General features: G+C 35.2%; 1 protein-coding gene across 1 annotated transcript; it reads right to left on the bottom strand.

Moving 5' to 3' along the window:
• Positions 1 to 1,861: 1,861 nt before the first annotated feature.
• On the bottom strand, positions 1,862 to 6,066 carry LOC149215160 (disease resistance protein Roq1-like). The gene is made up of 4 exons (XM_089392539.1): positions 5,212 to 6,066; positions 4,006 to 5,113; positions 3,509 to 3,868; positions 1,862 to 3,393 (listed from the first exon to the last, which is right to left on the bottom strand). Exons 1-4 carry the CDS (start codon positions 5,883 to 5,885, stop codon positions 2,047 to 2,049), a joined length of 3,489 nt encoding a protein of 1,162 aa, XP_089248665.1. The 5' UTR covers positions 5,886 to 6,066; the 3' UTR covers positions 1,862 to 2,046.
• Between the last annotated feature and the right edge of the window lie 13,341 nt (positions 6,067 to 19,407).

The raw sequence follows: 19,407 nt of genomic DNA, 5'->3' as shown, positions 1-19,407 counted from the left end.
GATCACGCAGATCAATGGTGGGCTTGCGATAGCGATCAAAGGCAGACCCGATAGGATTATAGGGCGGGGTCGATATTATTTGAAGTCCAATAGAAAGCATTTTGTCAGATTTTTCAGTGTTTTCTGTGTATTTCTCTGTGTAAACAGAGAAACGACTTTTTGGGATTTCACCGTCCTTTCCATTACAAACAGGTGGCCACCATACCTTAGGGAGTTTAGCAATGATTGTTAAACGCTCCAGAAGGAGAGGAAGGGACAACGACCGGAAGCCAGAGAGCCCGAAAGGGGAGATGAACAGACAAGCGCCGATAGGCTTAAAAGCCACTCAATGGTAGAAACAGAGGAAGCAGTTGCTGAGATAGAGAAAAAGCAGAAGACAGAGAGCAAGAGGGAGAGTCTGTGTACTCTTGTAGACTTGAGGATTTCAAGTAAATCCCTGTTGTTTTGTCATTGTTGTGTTGAGACTTGGTTTGAGCTCACACTTGTAATAATCTACTCTTGAAGACATAATATAGAGGTCAACACTGAAAGCTAGACCAGGAGACGTAGCCAGGAAGTCTAGTGAACTCCTTGATTATTTTGTTGTGTTAATGTGTGTGACTGTTATGTTTTCTAACTGCTCATTGTCTATATTATTCGCAATCTTTTCAATCCGTTGCACTAAGTAATATAGGCATTCCTGCACATGAGTCTGTAATACCTTTATATTGATTTAAAATCTCATTTTCAGATCAATTCACTAAGCCTAATCAATCTCTAAATCAAATATACACTAAAATTCAATGATAAATTTCCTTTAAAAATTTACTAGCAAGATTTCTCTCACAACACCAACAACTTCTAAAATTGCTATGCATGTGCATAAGACATGATAAACTATTTTACAAAACTTGAAAATTTTAGATAACTCAAATTGATATTAAGGAACACATAAATGAAAGAAATCACTAATTCTCTACAAATATGTTAAAAAAAACAAACAAACCACTATATATAAAACATTTAACAAAGCCACAATATTTTATATATATATATCTATATATATATATATATATATATATATATATATATATATATAATACAAAACTAAAACATTTAACAAAACCACATATACATATATATATAAAACCTAACCCACCACATTCTCAATTTACACTTCTATCTCTAAATAAAATCACAAGTGCATAAATGAAAACTATAAATTTCTTCAAATAAGTCCTTTGTCCATGTTTTTTCAACTCAAGCTTCCCAAATAATCTAAATAAATTTAAAATATTATAAACTTTTTCTTCTTGTATTAAAACAAAAATTAAAAAAAAAACTTTAAAATTAAAATGAAAATAATTATGTGCTTCAATTACACTTCCCAAATAATCAAATAAATTTTATAAAGCTTTTCTATTTACATTAAACCTAAACCTAAACCAAAATCAAAAACACAAAAAAAAACCTTTAAAATTAAAATGAAAATCAATTATATGCTTCAATCATTCATACTATACATATTCGTTAAATTAGCACTGATATATATAAAAACAAAAAATAAAATTTCCAAAATAAATATTTCAATAATAATATAATAAATAATTTTGCACAATGCTAATTTTTATATTTTCCACAACACTAATTTTTACTAGATAAAATTTTACTAATTTCTACCACTAATTTTTATGAAATACAATTTTACTTCAATTTATAATCAAACCTCATTTAAATTTTTTAAATATTGATATGACTTAATGTACTTCTCTCTTCCATAAATTAATAAAAAAAACAGAACTAGAATATTAACCCTAGACTAGACGCTCCCAGTCATAAATACCTTCTCATCACATTGAGGCAACATAACATTACTCCTAGCATTAGCCTTGTACTAAAGCCACATTTGGAACCTGTATCAATAAAAATAAAAAGAAAACAATTAACTAAGCCTCATTTCGTGTCATCAAATGGGGGAGCTGAATGACCTTTTTAAAACATGGCTTTCAGGATTTGCTGTCTCAGTGAACGCCGATGCCGTCTTGGACGGCACCGATTCCGACTCACTCATGCCGGTGGCGACCAATATACCTTTTTGAAAACATCGCTTTCAGGATTTGCCGCCTCAGCCAATTCCAGTATTCCCTTCATATTCTCAATTTTAGATGTGAACATCATTTGCAATGATATCAATGTTTCAAGACCTGGCAGCTCTTCGACTGCACAACACCCTCTCATATCCAGAAGTAAAAGCTTTGCAAGGCCACGAAGCCCCCTTAATTTCTTTAATGAACGGCAACCCTTCAAATTCAATGATGTTAGCGTTGTCGGCAATCCTCCAACCTCCACTAACTCATGAGAAGATTGGAGATCGAGCTCTTCAAGGACCGGGCAAACACCTTCACCAAATGATATTTCAGTTATTCTGGTCTTCAACAAATGTAACTGTTTGAGTCTAGGCATGCACTTGTCAATACAAGAGTCCAACAATCTGCGACCTCCTTGAACCTTTTCCACACTGGCAAATGTCACTTCACGAATCGGAGCATCAATTGACCAGAGTGTCAACTGTTTTAACTCGCCAACCGAGTCGGGCAAATCTTTCAATTTCCACGAGCACAGTGTCAATTTCTTCAATTTCATTAGCTTACCCAGTGAATGCGGCAAGGTTTCCAACGAAGGGCTCTTTATATCCAGAATTTCCAAATTGCTGAGATCTCCAATGTCATTTGGCAATTCTTTTAAATTTGTGCCATTCAAAAGTAGTTCTTTCAGGAACTGCTGACGTGTGACTTGGGGAGGCAATATTTCGAGTTTGTCACAACCAGAAAAGTCTAGCCTTTCAAGGGTGCTGATATTCTGGAGTGTCTGACCAGTGAGGATCAAGTTGCTGCAGTTTCCCAAATCGAGATGTTTGAGTCGAATCAAGTTCATGGAGTAAGGCAGCATTTTCAACTTATCACAAGAACGCAGTATAACCTTTTGGAGATTTGTTAAATCCCCACAGGATTGCGGCAGCCTTTGCAAATTCCGGCACCCTGACAAATCAATATATTGGACCTGTTTCAAATTTCCAATGGAAGCCGGCAGTGTTTGCAATTCCGTGCACCCTGACAAGTCAATATGTTGGAGCATTGCTAAATTACCAAATGAGGGCGGCAGCGCTTGCAAATGTCGGCATTCAGACAAGTCAATATGTTGGAGGCTTGTGAAATTCCCCAAAGAGTCTGACAACAACTCCATTAGTGCCCGGAGTCTTAAGTGCTTCAACGAGCAGAGATGAAAGAACTCTTCAGGCAATGTTCCTCTAAAGTCGTGCAGTTCAATCCTTTGCAGGTACTTCAACTGCCCTATGGACTTTGGTAACTCGAAAAGGCCAATACTAATATTCAACTCCCTCAACTGAACAGGTGCCTGCATTACCCGCTGAAAATGTTAAAATGAATATCTAGAAACTATACCGCCACCTGTTAGGGCCATACACTTTTAACTAAATTGAAAAAAGTAAAAAAATAAACTTTACATGTACCTCATATTCAGTGTTCCACAAGGTTCCTAACGCCAGGGACGGATGGCCGTACCGACATACCGGCCATACCAATTCCAACACTCTTAGATTCTTTATTGGAATCCACGAAGATAGGCAACTATTTATTTCAATCCCCGGACCATAACTTTGAATCCACGAAGGGAGGGAGAGAGATGCATATATCTCACAGCGAAGCCATAGAAGTTCTGGGTTTCTGATCGCCTTGGATATCCTTTCCAAACAATCCACTGGAGCTCTCAGCAGCTGCAAACCGCTCATATCAACGATACGATCATTAAACTCCGAAGGACTTTGGGACGATTCGCCATATCCTTGTTGAATCATGGTAAGTCCGCGCACCTAAATTGTTACAGTGAAGTAGTTAGAAGACAAGATTGACATCTTTGCGAAGATCAGGAAATAGCAACCCTAAAGACACGATTCTCTAACCATAAATTTCAGAACACAACATGATGTCTAGAGCTTTGAACACCTACCGTGGATGTAGTCGGCACATTACGAAAGAGGCTGTCAGTTGGGCGCCAAAGACGACGTGGGCATCCAGGAAGCTCGGCCAATTGTCTACCCAGGTCACGGAGATGATTGTGCATTCTGAAACAGTTTTTTTCGTCGAACGTGACAAGACACTTGCTCTCAAGAGTCCTAAGACCCAGCGATCCATTCCAGCCAAATCCATCCCATACGCTTATGGCTGTATCCCTCTTTATTCCTATGAAGAAACAGGCGATATCTAAGAACATTTCCTTTTCCTCTTTCTCAAGACTGTCATAGCCAATCTTAAGGCTACTCTGTATTTCCGTGGGAAGCACTTGGGATAGTTTGCGCAATTTATCAACCCAATACTCGCGGTTTTCCGAATACAATAGCGCCCCAGTCGCTTTGAGGGACAATGGCAACCCCTGGCACACTTTTAAAAACTTTCCAACCAAATCTTCATACTCCACAGCAGGATAAGGATGGTTGAAGGCATAGGAGCAAAAAAGCTGTTGAGAATATGGAAGATCAAGTCCTGTCATCATGTAAATGGATGACTCTTCTATGCTTGCAGATTTTGTAAGAACCTCCCGATTGCGAGAAGTAAGCAAAATTAAACTATGTGAAGGAAGGACATCCTTTAAGGGTGAAAATAATGCACCCAGCTGCTCAGCATCATCCACGGCATCTAAGACTACGAGAGATTGAGTACAGGAGAGACGATCTTTTAACATTGCTATACCTTCATCAACATTACGCATTACCTGATCCCCTCCGGTCAAGTCTTTATAAAGTTCACTCTGCAAGGATGGTAGACTGCACCTAGCTGCAGCGTCTCTAACGTCACGTAAAAAACAGGACTGCTGGTAATCTGATCTCTTCGTGTTGAAGAAAAATTTTGCCAGAGTAGTTTTCCCCAACCCAGCAATACCCACAATCCCCACAATATTTGGTCCCCCTCTGTTGTGCTGTTGCTCCCATAGCACCGTTCTTTCAAGCTGTTGCAGCTTTTCCTCCAATCCGGTTGGATATGTGGCAACAGGCAATGGTGCTTTTCCAACCTTTTTCTGCACTTGTCGCACTACTTCGTCCACGAGAACGCCTTCGTCACTGGTCATTAGCAAAAGAACAAGCACCGCATGAGTATTTGAAGGTTTGTTTATCAGCACAGTTAAACTAATACATAGAATGACAGACAAAGTACTAACCCATTACAGCCCTCCAGCTCGAAGCCGCTAATATGTGAAACGTCATACAGTGCTTTTCTCCAACGCGCAAGTTTTTCGTGACTGTATCTCCCTTTCTTTTCATGATTAATAAGGGCTTCAGCATACACCCTATCGCTGCTCGTCCCGCGTAGATTTCTCAAAGCTTGAACATACATGTTATCCTTGCCCGTCCACTGGAGAATTCTCAAAGCGTGAACAAACACTCTATACCTGCCCGTCTGCCGAAGAATTCTCAAGGCTTCAGCACATACTCTATCGATGTTCTTGCCAATGTCCGTCCATCGCAAATCGGAAGGCTTAACATAATAGAATATCGGAATAACAGTGGCAGCACCAGACTCCATCGACTCCAGCATTAGAACGAGTTCGTCCAGAGACCATCTTGATTGCGCATATCCAGAAGACAATATAGCCACGTGTACGGAGGCCGTTGCTATAGCTCCTTTTATTTGAGAATCTATATCTTCTCCGCGCTGTAACTCCGGCTGGTCAAGAAAGACTCTGAATCCATACGAAAGAAGCCTGCGGTAGAGATGGCTTGCAAAAGTTTTTTTCACATCGATGCCGCAATGGTTTATAAAAATTTGATAACTGCAATTGCCATGAGAAGATACAGAACTGGAAGTGGAGGCGGAAGCGAGTGGTTGAGCCATTTTGATGAATTCAGGGATACACAGAAACAAGAGGAGGGTAAGGATGAGGAAGGAAAACGCTAGCGAGGATTAACACCTGAAATATAGTTCCTCTGGTTGATACAACAACAGGGCACCTCCCAGTTTAGCCGTAAAGATCTTGCCCCTGCGAGTCGACCCTGTTTTAAAACGCGCCGAAAGCAGCACCTTAGTGGGTAAGGCCGTGAATGGCGGGCAGGAAACGTCCGCAACTTCATGCATCTCCGGCCCCACCTTGGTCGGCCACTTCCAAAAGAGTCGTTTGAGTGCGTGACAGGTGCGGCTCATTTACAGGAGGGTCTGCAACTTAATGGATGCATCATGATCGTGCAAAAACGTCCGCAACTTGATGCATCTTCGGCCCCACCTTGGTCGGCCACTTCCGAAAGAGTCGTTTGAGTGCGTGACAGGTGCGGCTCGGCGACTCCTATATCCAACCCTATAGCAAAGTTAATGCGCCCTGACATGGCTGCTTGATACCCAGATATAACACGCGCGCGGTGATGACTAGGGAAAAAAAACGGCGTGTTATATCGGGCTATCGAGCGGCCATGTCAGGCCGCATTAACTTTGCTATAGGGTTGGAAATAGCATTTCCCCTCATTTACAGGAGGATCTGCAATTTAATGGATGCATTATGATCGTGCAAAATAGTACTTTGCTTTTTCGATGTAAAGTGCGGAATCCCTCATGGGAAACCCCTATTTCCACCTCTATAGCATTATAAATGCTATCTGACATGCGAGGGGAATAGCCATGGAGTGCCCTCTTCACGCTCGCCCTCTCTTTCCACGTGCTGTCACTCATGGAGTGCCCTCTTCACGCTCGCTCTCTCTCCACGTGCTGTCACTCAGAGAGCGATAGCTATTCCCCTCGCATGTCAGATAGCATTTATAATGCTATAGAAGTGGAAATAGAAAAAGCCTCCCTCATGACCGAATACGCGTTTAAATGAACAGTCATTTTCCATGGTTTGTGAAGAGACAAGTTGCATTCAATTATTCTTTTTTGTGGGCACCGCATTGCTTTATTCGTATCATGTTAGTCAAAAAAAAGTAGAACACGCTTCGTTGTCCAAAGTAAACCCCTTTTACACCACATCACATTTAAATTTATTTTAGAGTTTAATGCGAGAATAAATCAAAATAATTTAAAAGAGTTGAACTAACTATTTGCACTTTGCTAGAGGGTTCTAACAGTTTTAGAATTGCCGTTTAAAACTTGCTTAACCAGGCGTAGGAAGGGAACGCCAAACGCCAAAGTGAATGCCGATGCCTTTTTAAACATAAGAAAAGTATGTTTATTCATAAGTAATACGGAATTTATTTAATAGAGGTCGCCAATAATATGTTTAATAATTTTCTAAATTGTTAAATAGGGTCGCAATTGAATGTATAATAAAGCAGAAACTATGTTTTTATTTGTAATTGATATTATTTAAAGGTTAAATATCAATGATAGTCGTGTGTAAGTTGCTTTTATTTGAAAATATGGTGTGGTTTTTGAAATGGATATATGACCATAACGAAGATTACACATGTTGATTATTTTATGAAAAACAAATTTTCAAGAAAATAATGATTTGTGCATCATTATTGATTACTTCACAATGTATGATTAATTTCAAAAAATTGAGTAGCATTTACTAAGTTTTCGTTTAATTTTTCTACATTCTAGTAATTCGAGGAGATGGAACAATGAATAAATAGGTAGTGATGATACTTTGTGATGAACATAATTGAATACTTGTGTTTACGATATATGTGATGTATATGTTTCTTCCATATGGATCTACCATGTGAATTCCATGTCACCTCATAGACCACATTATAGATATATGTGATGTCTGAGTTTCTTCCATATGGGTCTACCATGTGAATTCCATGTCACCTCATAGTCCACATTATAGACGAGTGTGGGCTAGAAGGAACTTATCTACTGCAATTTTCATTAGTTTAGGAAAATGAATTGTTTCATCTCTATGTATAATTGATAGATTTAAAATATAAAATGCGGACTCTTGATCATCTTTCACATCAATATTTTTCCTGATACTATCACTACAAAATTATTGCTTGTTTACGTGGGAAATTACTATGCTACTTAGCCTATAACATATGCAAGAAAACTTGGGCAAAGTCAAGTTTAAACTTGTTATAATATGGTATGAGATGATACATCAAGAGGGTGTGAATACATGCTAGAAAATGCATGAAATAACCAAAACCATAAGAAACAAGCCATATCTATATGAAATGTGAAAGATTGAAGAAGGCATTGATCACACAATGCAAGACCATGTTGAAAAATGCATGAAATTTACCATTTGTGATGGACAACAAAGTAATTTTTCATGTGCACCATTCTTCAAGGATTTGTGCCAACATATTAGGATGGATTACTGGTGGGCTGGTTACAGGTGTTAAGGATAATCGTTCAAAACAAGAAACTATTCCTTCAATTTTGGGTGGAACTTCTTCTCGGGTTTCCTTCGGAGTATCAGTCTCAAACTCCAAATTTAGTTATTCTGCTACCTTAGCAGAACTACTTAATTTACCCTGTATATGGCAAACCTTCAAATTTTCCATGGAACCAAAAGGAATCAAAATCCCAGTTCATAACCTTATCGCGTCCAAAATTTAAATTAACTCACATGCATCTTCCGACGCGATCATCGTCAGATTTGACCCGTCTAATCGAACAGTTATCGCGTCACCCGCTCGCCAACTAGCTTGGTCGATCTCCACCGTCAATCAATCCCGCTTGATCCAACGGCTATCACGTAATCTCGCGTGAAATCTTGCACAATGCATAACAAGTCGAGAGCGCACGAGAAAAGTGGTTTTCCCGTGCTACGTGTCAACCCCTCAGGTTAATCGCGTGAATTTGCAAAATACCATTTACCACTTTGAGACCGTGCGAGATACTACTTACACCTACGAAGACCACTCTTCTATTCTGATTAACATTTGCGCTTGTTGGCACACGATGACCATTAGATCTATTGGATCTGTCGATTGGACAATTAAGATCTTCTCCTGGGTTTCTCACAAATTTGTCAGGGTTTCCTCGTTCTGCCAAGACTTAGCACTTCCGCCAAGTTTATTCTGTCTCTAAATTATATTATGTGATTTCGAATACATCCAAGTTATTTCAATGCACAGTGAGTGAAGATTTAGATGCGACAACACAAGATTATATAAAATCTAATTCTAAAGGGCCCAAACTGGAAATCAACAAAACTTAGAAATATTTCGAAGGAAATTAAAACCTCCGAGATTTGACCATTCATGCACAATGTTCATAGAGATACAGAGAAATTCCAAATTTTACATTCCAATCTTCCACAACCAAAATCCCATTCCACTAATTCAAAACTTACATAAATACTTGTACATACAACAATCAAATCCTAAATCAATGGATCGAATCTACCTAATCCTAGATAATACCTAATATGCATGATATTCTCCTCAAGAATCTCAACTAAGCCGACATACTTGAATTAATTACAAGATCATTCAAATCCCTGAATTCTAGTTCCAATCCTATCTAGAAAGCTTTGTAAAGTGACAGTTAAAGGATCCCACTCCTTCGCTTGTAAACTTTTTTTGTATTTTTGGAATAAAATTCGAAGTCTTTTGTCTTCAAGTCTCATGCTCCTGCATCAATTACTAATGGATGTTTTTCCTTTCTTCTATTATCTTTGATATTTTAACTATTAAAATTTCTATGGCCTACATAATTACATACCCAAAATAATTTACTTCATTATATCAAGGTTTTTTGTTCTAAAAATATGCTCTACACATCACTATGGAAGAGATGCCTTATATCATTTTGTTATATGTATGAATTGCATCAATTAAAATTAGAATAATTTATATGGTTCTAATAATGAAATATATAAACTACAATATATAACACAAATGTTTTTAGATTTTGGATATTATAAACAATTGAAAAAATTAATATTTATATAACCTTACAAGATGGAAAAAGTTTTATATGAGCCCCTTTGTGTGGGTGGTACCAAGGATCTTTGTAGGAATGACAATGAATGCTTAGATAAATTCAATGAACAACTTTTGAATTTCATTAGTCTTTTTGGAAGGAGATAAATTCAACAATTGTTTATCTATCAACTTTGTCGTCCTTGTATAGCAAAATGATTAATTAGGTACACTACAACTTTTTGTTCCTAAAAATAAAGATGTTGTAGACACTTAGTGCCAAGAATTAAGTTTCATTGATTTACAAATTTTAAGCAAGCTTCATGAACCATCAAACATGGATGTAAGAAGAAGTAGTGGTCAAACTTTAGATTTTGAAGAAGAGATTTGATAAGTTCCACATACATAATTAGCATTTGATATATCCTTCAAAATGGAGTGTGGGATCATATATTTAGTACCCCCTAGTGAAAGAGATATGATGAAAATGGAGTCTAGGATCACATTTTTTATGCCCTCTAGTGAAAGAGTTACCACTATATATGAACCTAGACATAAATAATGCAAGAAAAAACAAATTTAGGACAAATTAACCTTTGTATTACTCAAATGACATAACAATGTTAATGTTCTAATCCTATATATAAGACAACATTAGGAACATTATAACTTTATTGCTTTAACTGTTGCAAATACTAAGAGGCGGGGTTAATCAATAATTCTTAAATTTTAACAATTAAAGCATCAAAACAATTAACAAATAACATCACATAAAATGAACACAAGATATGTGTGTGTGTACAAAAGGAAGCTACAACTTTTTGTTTACCAACTACAACTAGAAGGGTTGCAACCCCAAGATTTGCCGACACTTACTAGAAGGAGGTGACAACCTCCTGAAGGAAGCCACATCATCCTTCCCTAGCACTACCCTACCATCCTCTAGAATAAAAGATAGAATAAGTTCTTCTAAGGCTCTCGTACCAAGGACAATTGCCCAATTAAAACAACACTCAAACAACTTCAATTTTTCCCCTTGTCATATTAGTAGTTCAACAATCCGCAGGGATCTCAAGGATTCTACGATGTGGTAGGAGTTGTGTTGTCCTAATCTAAAGCATAGAAAATTCTCTAAAGAAGAGGACGATCTCATAATCAAAACTCTATAACCTCCTCGATGACAAGTGTGTCATTTTATTGCCTTTATTGCTTCAATCAATAAAGGTGAAAACAAAACTTATAGCATTAATGGAACCATGGATTCAAATTTCAATTCTGGTCTCCGACTGTTTTGTGCCCACATAAGGTTGCAAATAAACTTTGATGGGTGGTATGAGAGCAGATATTGTGAAGGGTGGTATAGTTTCTCTAATAGAGGTTGTTTCATTTACAATGTTGAATGCGTCCAAATTTGATGGTCTCTTGTGATGACAAACATGCATACAACAATCTCCATGGAGGTCAAGAGCAATGATGAGGAGCTAGATGATGGGAAGATGATCATCATGCCAAACCAAACGAGGAACAATGACTAGAGATATATGAAAATATGTTGTTTGTATGTAGCATAACTATGGACAAAATTAGGTCCTATTTCTCATAGGGAAGTTTCCCAAAAGTTGTTAGGATTATTTTTAGTGTATTTTTTTTTAGTATGTGATAATAAGAATGATAAATAAATGTGTTGTTTACATATTTATTAGTATGATGTATTGAGAATGTAGGGTTGGGTAAATAAATTTAGTTTTTTATTATATATATATATATAATTATAATTTTTTTTTTTTTTTTTATAAAAATGAGGATGCCATTAATAAGTAAGAATTGATTAAATTATTAGGACATATAGAAAGTTGACATCCTCTAAGATTAGGATAATATTAAAATATTATTATATATAAATTAAAAATGAATTTTTGATGTCAGAAAGAGTTAAAAAGTTTAAAAAAATTAAGATATTATAAAAATATGGTTAATTTTAATTTAAAAAATCAAAAAATATATATATATTTTTGATTAATATTAAAAAAAAACAATACTTAAACTACAAACCAATTCCCACAAGTTAGATAAAAAACCAGGAGTTAGATAAATTCCAAAACACGGTGAGATATAAGAATAGCAAAAGAATTAAAAATGAAATATATTTTCTCTTAGAATGATTTACATATATTCTAATTAAAACTAAATTCAAAATATTCATTATTAACATTCCCAATCTTCTAAATTATCATAACTATAATAATGTGGAAAATTTTCTTTTCTCAATATAAAAATAATATCTATAAGAATTTAAATAATTTCCTTATTATTATTAATAAATATTTATTAATTATAAAAATATAAATATCAATTTAATAAAAACATATTTAAATAATATTTTTTATATATTTATTAAAATATAAAATAAATTTAACTCAATTATTAATTATTTACTTAATCATTTATTTCTTTAATAAAACATATTAATTTAATTTATTAATTATATTGTAATCGTATTCATTCTCATTTTCTAATAGTAGTTATATTCATAATCATTTTCTAATACTATTATATTCATAATCATTTTCTAAATATTATTAGAGAACTATGTTTACTACGATATCTAATAAAATGCGTGACGAATTATAATTTATTATTCGTATTCGTTTTAAGTTTAAATTTAGAAGAATTTTTATTTAAATTAGAATAATTATAAATTTTTGTAAGTTTAAATTTATTTATTAGGAGATTGTTTTCTATTTGTATTGTCTTATTATAACTATAATGATATCTAATAAATTGACTTATGAGTTATAATTTATTTATTGTATTTTTTTAATTAAAAATTACAATGTTTTTAATCAAAATATGTTTTATTTTAAATAGAGGAATTATGTAATGAATTATAATTTATTATTCATATTTTTTTGCAGTTTTAATTCAGAAGAATTTTTGTTTAAATTAGAATAATTATAAAAAATTTTACGTTTAAATTTATTTATTAGCATATTGTTTTCTATTTGTGTTGTCTAATTATAATTATATCTAATAAATTGACTTATGAATTATAATTTATTATTGTATTTTTTTAATTTAAAAATATTTTTTGTTTTTAAATAGAGGAATTGTGTGATGAATTATAATTTATTATTCATATTTTTTAAAGTTTAAATTCAGAAGAATTTTTATTTAAATTAGAATACTTATAAAATTTTATACATTTAAATTTGTTTATTAGGAGATTATTTTCTATTTGTATTGTTTAACTATGATGATATCTAATAAATGAAATTATGAATTATAATGAATTATAATTTATTCATTGTATTTTTTTAATTTAATTTTTTTTTTTTTTTTTTTTTTTAAATAGAGGAATTGTGAAAAAAATTGTATGTTTTTTAATTTATCTAACAAATTTTTGCTAGTTTTTCTTATATGAGGTGTTTGCCAAATTGACATTTGATGTTATCTTGATGGTAGGGGACTTGTAGGAATTTACAGGGTAAATTCCTCAGATAGAACACCAAAGGACACTGCTGACAAATAGATCACAAACCAATACACTAGTATTCTTGACATGGTTAAAACCCTCAAAGAGGGAAATAGTCAATGATATGAGCCAACGTGACCACTTCATGCAATATATTAATAAAAAAAAGAAAATTTACATAAGCTTCTCTCATGAACGGTCACCCTACAAATGACCATCCATGCTCTTTAAATAGAGATCATGGACCAATCAGGTGTTAACCCACGGATCAAGTGTCGGTAATACCAAGGAGAGAATGAACTGTCAGATCACCTCATGTCTAGAACATATCGTGACTGTCGGATTGTAAGTTACAAAAGTACATAGTAAATAAACACACTTTACCTAACTCTACATTAAACCAAGTTATACTTAACTATTTCTTATGTGTCGGAATATCTTAACATCCCCCCTTAGTGACAACTTCCTGAACTCCAACCATAAATCGAATTTTAGTAAACTTCGCCTTTGTGAGAGCCTTTGTAAAGATGTATGCAACTTGATCATTAGTTGAACAATATTGCACTTCAAGAACATGATCATGAATGAGCTTTCTGATGAAGTGCATGTGTAGTTCAATGTGTTTTCTATGCTGATGTTGGACTAGATCTTTGCATAGTTGAATGACACTTTGATTATCACACCAAAGTGTAGTCGGATGCTGCTGCTGAAGAAAAATAAATGGAACTTTGTTTCTTGTAATCCCATGTAATAGGTCCAAAACCAAGAGTGAGGACATAACCTGCAATAGACTTCCGATCATCAGGGTCACCAACCCAATCAGAATCAGTGAAACCAACCAATAGAAGAGATTCTTCTACACTGTAATGAATCCAAAACTGAACTATACCTCAAACATAACAAAGTATTCTTTTAGCTGCTTTCCAATGACTTTCATGTGGGTTTTTCATAAACCGAGCAATAAGGCCAACAACAAAGGAAAGGTCAGGACGGGGAAGTACAAGTGACTGAAAGTTTGGCTCTAGACTGAAAGGGAGAAGGGGGTGGCTTACAATCTTCCATGTGAAAGTGGCGTAGAAGATCACATGCATATTTGGACTGGGAAAGGGAAATACCTTCCTTGGATTGCAAGACTTGAAGACCAAGAAAATAATGCAAGTTTCCTAAGTCTATCATTTCAAACTGTTTTTTAAGGATGGACTTCACATGGTTTATAAGGTTGGGATCACTACCAGTAAGGATAAGATCATCAACATAAAGAACAAGAATGATAAGAGACTTACCCACTTTCTTGGTGTAGACAGTATTGTCAAAATGACACCTAAAAAACCATTATCTAAAAGAAAACTATCCATTTTGGCATACCAAGCACAAGGGGCTTGCTTGAGACCATAAAGGGATTTCTTAAGCCAACATACAAGGCTAGAGTCTATTTGTATAAATCCAGTAGGTTGTTCCATATAGATTTCTTCATGCAAGTCCCCATGTAAGAAGGCAGATTTAACATCCATCTGATGGACTTCCCATTTGAAAGAGGCAGCAAGGGAAAGAACAAGGCGGATAGAGGTCATTTTGGAAACCGGGGAGGAGGTTTCAGTATAGTCAATGCCTTCAATTTTTGAAAAGCCCTTAGCAACGAGATGAGCTTTATGTTTATCAACTTTTCCATCTAGTCCAAACTTGGTTCTGTAAATCCATTTACATCTAACAAGTTTTCTTCCCTTTGGAAGAGGAACAAGATCTCATGTATCATTTGCCAATAATGAATGATATTCTTCATTCATAGCTGCATCCCAATCAAGATGGCCTAAAGCTTCTACAAAGGTGTCAAGATCATAATTCGTTGAAGCTTGAGCCAGTAAAGAAGAGGTTCTATCGAACTGATAACATGTACGTCGCTGATCTGTAGGATCACTCGCAAGAGAACCTGCTGCATCCCGAGTAGCACCGACCCATTTTGGAAGCTGAGGAGCTGAAGGAGGATCCTAAGATGGTGGGGGAGGATTGTCATCCTCGTTGTCATCATCTGAAGAAGAAATATTTTTAGAAGTAGAAGGGATAGAGAGAGTTGGCACATCCGCCGAACTAGGCTCGTAAGCCGATATATTTTTAGCAAAATTTACATCTCTTCTAATGATAACATTTTTGGACTTAGGTGAAAGAAGTCCATATCATTTGACATCTTCATAATATCCAACAAAAATACATTTTTCACTCTTAGGTTCTAAGGCTTTATGTTTCTCATCGGGAATATGGGCCCATGCTTCACTTCCAAAAACACGAAAGTGACTTACATCTTGTTTAATTGAGCTCCATGCTTCTTCTGTTGTGATATTCTTTAAAACCTTAGTAGAAGTGTGATTTACTATGTAATTTCCACAGTTAATTGCTTCTGCCCAAAAATTAAGACTAAGTCCTTTAGATTGAATCATACAATTAGCCATTTCCTTTAAGGTGCGATTCTTCCTTTCAGCTACACCATTTTGTTGTGGAGTATATGGAACAATATGTTGCATTTGAATTCCATGCTCAGTGAAAAAGTTGATGAATTTGTTGTTAACATATTCTCTGCCATTATCAAATCTTAGCTTAAGAATTTGATGTCCAGATTATTTATCAAGAAAGGCCTTAAAGGCCAAGAACATGTTAAATACTTCACTCTTGAGTTTTAAGAAGTATACCCAAGTGCGTATGGAGAAATCATCAATGAAAGTTAAGAAATACTTGTAGCCAGATAATGAAACAACTGGAAGTGGACCACATAAATCACAATGCACAAGCTGTAAAGGGGCTGAGGCATGCCAAGAGGCACGTTTTTCAAAACTATCCCGATGATTTTTTCTGAGTACACATCCGGAACAAACACTATCTCTACAAAATACCATAAGAAGACCTGTCACCATATTTTCTTTACATATATTTTGAAGGGATTGATAGTTTAAGTGACCAAATCACTCATGCCAAAGTTTGCTCACTTTATCATTATGAGAAACAAATACCAAGGGAAGAGTTGATGACCCAAAGTTGTTAAACTTATACAACCTTGTAGAATCATCAACAATGCCAGTAGCTGAAATCTGTCTAGTATCTCTTAGGTCCTTAATTACAACATCATGAGGTGAAAATTCAACGATTTTACCTTCACTTGAATGAGTTATCTGATATATAGATAAAAGGTTGCAAGATAAGGTTGGAACACATAATACATCATTAAATTGACCATTGTCTAGATGAATAGTTCCAGTCCCTACAACACTAAGAGATCTATCATCACCAACATATATATTTTTGGTGTTACAATCATTTAAAGAAGAAAACATGGCTTTGTTTTTGGCCATGTGATAAGAAGCTCCAAAATCAATGAGCCACTCATGAGAATGAGAAGAAGAAGATACATTTAGTGCATAACCAAACCAAAATGCTTGACAACCACATGCAGAAAGTGTTATTCCTGAAGATGAATTTGAAGTTGAATAGTGCTTCAAATGGATGTTATGTTTCTTCATAGCTGCTTCCAAGGCTTCCATCTTCTTAAAGCATTTGGATTCTAAGTGGCCATCTCGATTACAAAAGTTGCAATGTCTATCAGTCTTCTTCCCTTTGTTTTTATTTTCCTTGTCAGTTTGTTGAATTGATTTTTCATTTTGAGACATAAAGTGCTTAGGACCCTTGGTTGGTTTAGGACCGTTCTTTTAAGATGTTGCTTCTTAGGATTCTTTGAACTTGGTTGCTGCTGGGCGGCTAAGGCTTTCTTAGAAGAGTTTCCAGTATTACGAAGACCAAGATGTAAGAGTTTTTCTTGTTCTCTTATTAAAGAATCACAAAAGGCATCAAAAGAGGGGGACTTGTAGTCTTGTCCTTGAGAAATAAATGATTCTCTAGGAGAATGGAAGGTGGAAGCAAACATAGAGTAGGTTGGTCCAAACTTAGTAAGAATGGAATAGATAAGGCTACCATCTTCTTTATTAACCTTAACACCTTCCAAGAGAAGTCTAAGGGTCTTGAAATTGGACAAAAAATCTTCAATGGAAGAAAAATTATTGCGGCCCAATGTAAGAAACTCATTTTCGATTTGATAGGCTCTAGTTTCATTTTTAATTCCAAAAACTTTATTTAGTTGTTTCATTGCTTCATCAGGGGTATCAAGTTCTACGATATGGAATCTAAGGTATGGAGAAATAAACATCCCTATCAACCCATGTGCTTGATCTTGCCTATTTTCCCATTTGGCTACCTTTTCTTCATCTTTAGGTTTAGATTCTTGGCCTGAGGCTATTCTGTAAAGACCTTTACTTCTAACTAAATCCACAATGTAAGACCACCATTGGAAGTAGTTGGTACTATCAATAATAACTTGGCATTGACTTTCCATTTAACAGAAACTGAGGCTATAGATGCTGAAACTAAGTGTTCCAATGGAAAGATCTCAAAAAATTACGCCGAGTCAAAAAAACGGCTTCCGAATGAAGAAGTTATGGCTTTCTGAAGAAAATTTGTTGAATATGCCGACAAAGTGTGTGAATGTGCAAAAGTGAATGATAATATTATATTTTAAACCCCCCACCCCCCCTTCCAAACTTAATCTAATTAGCTCACTTTAAAAAAACAAGATTTTATGTGACCCACTTTTATAAATAAGTGAAAGTCACTTTTACAATGGTACTTTATGAGCTACCCACTAAATTGTAATTTAAATAAAAGATAAAGAGATTTTAGAATGATAAGTGACTCACTTTTTATAATGGGTGAGAACACTTTTACATAAAGTAACTTTAAAACATAACTTACATGTGCTTTTTAAAAAGGTAACTCAACAAAAAGAAAGACTTGAACTCAAGATCTCTATTCTCATAAAGTAACTTTGGACCAAGTGCGCTAGTTTAATAGATTAGTAATTTTGGAAAAGAGGAAGGGATTTTTTTATTTTTTTTAGCCACTAAAGCTTTGGGATGTGTGCTTACTTGAAAAAACCCTTTTTGCCTATAAAACAAAAAACCACACAACCCAACATGGACATACAAAAAAGACCAAACCTTATGGCTTGAAGTTAGCTTTCACCCGAAACTAAATATTTTCTTCAATGTTTTTGATTTTCCAAGATCACACTAAGGCGCGGCGAAAAAGAGCATACGCATGAGAAAAATCCTTCCTTTATGTTTCTGATTTACCCAGATCGCACAGTCACAGGGAAAAGAGCATATGCAGAAATGAAAGGTATAACTCTGGTAAGGAAAAATAGAGAGATAAATAAACTGAAATAAACAGAGAGATAAATAACTAAAACTGCAAATCAAGACTGTATACCTCCATATCTTAAAAATGATGTAGCTAGGGCTACCGAAACCTTTTAGCGTGAAACAAAAGGAGTTCCTCACTGAAACAGATGCTCCTAACACAATAGAGCAATCCTCTCGACCCGAAAGTAGTAAGAAACAATAGATATAGGAAATGGCAATCAGATGTAGTTGTATCGGCTTCCGATTTGGATCACCAACATATGAGGCCCTCAAATAGCTCTGATACCATGTAGGAATTTATAGGGTAAGATCCTCAGATAGAACATCAAAGGACACCGCTCACAAACATATCACAGATCAATACACCAGTATTCTTGACATGGTTAAAACCCTCAAAGAGGGAAATAGTCCACGGCCTGAGCCAATGCAGCTACTTCAGGAAATTTATTAATAAAATAAAGAAAATTTACATAAGCTTCTCTCATGAATGGTCACCCTGCAAGTGACTCTCCATGCTCTTTAAATAGAAATCATGGACCAATAGGGTGTTAAGCCACGGATCAAGTGTCGGTAATATCGAGGAGAGAATGAACCATTGGATCACTTCATGTCTAGAACATATCGTGACTGTAAGATTATAAGTTACAAAAGTACATAGTAAAGAAACACACTTTACCTGACTCTACACTAGACCAAGTTATACTTAACTATTTCCTATGTGTTGAAATATTCTAACAGGACTTAACTGGTTTGTTACAATGATCTAAATGGAAAATAGCATCCACCCATGGTATTATAACACAAAAAGGCTATAAATAATGAGCCTTATTTGTAACAAGGGG

Source organism: Pinus tabuliformis, chromosome 1_1 (assembly GCF_031772625.1).
Source record: "Pinus tabuliformis cultivar Carrire ecotype Pingquan chromosome 1_1, CPIR1, whole genome shotgun sequence".
NCBI lineage: Eukaryota > Viridiplantae > Streptophyta > Pinopsida > Pinales > Pinaceae > Pinus > Pinus tabuliformis.
The sequence above is the reverse complement of the archived record's forward strand: the minus strand, read 5'-3'. Positions and strand labels throughout refer to the sequence as shown.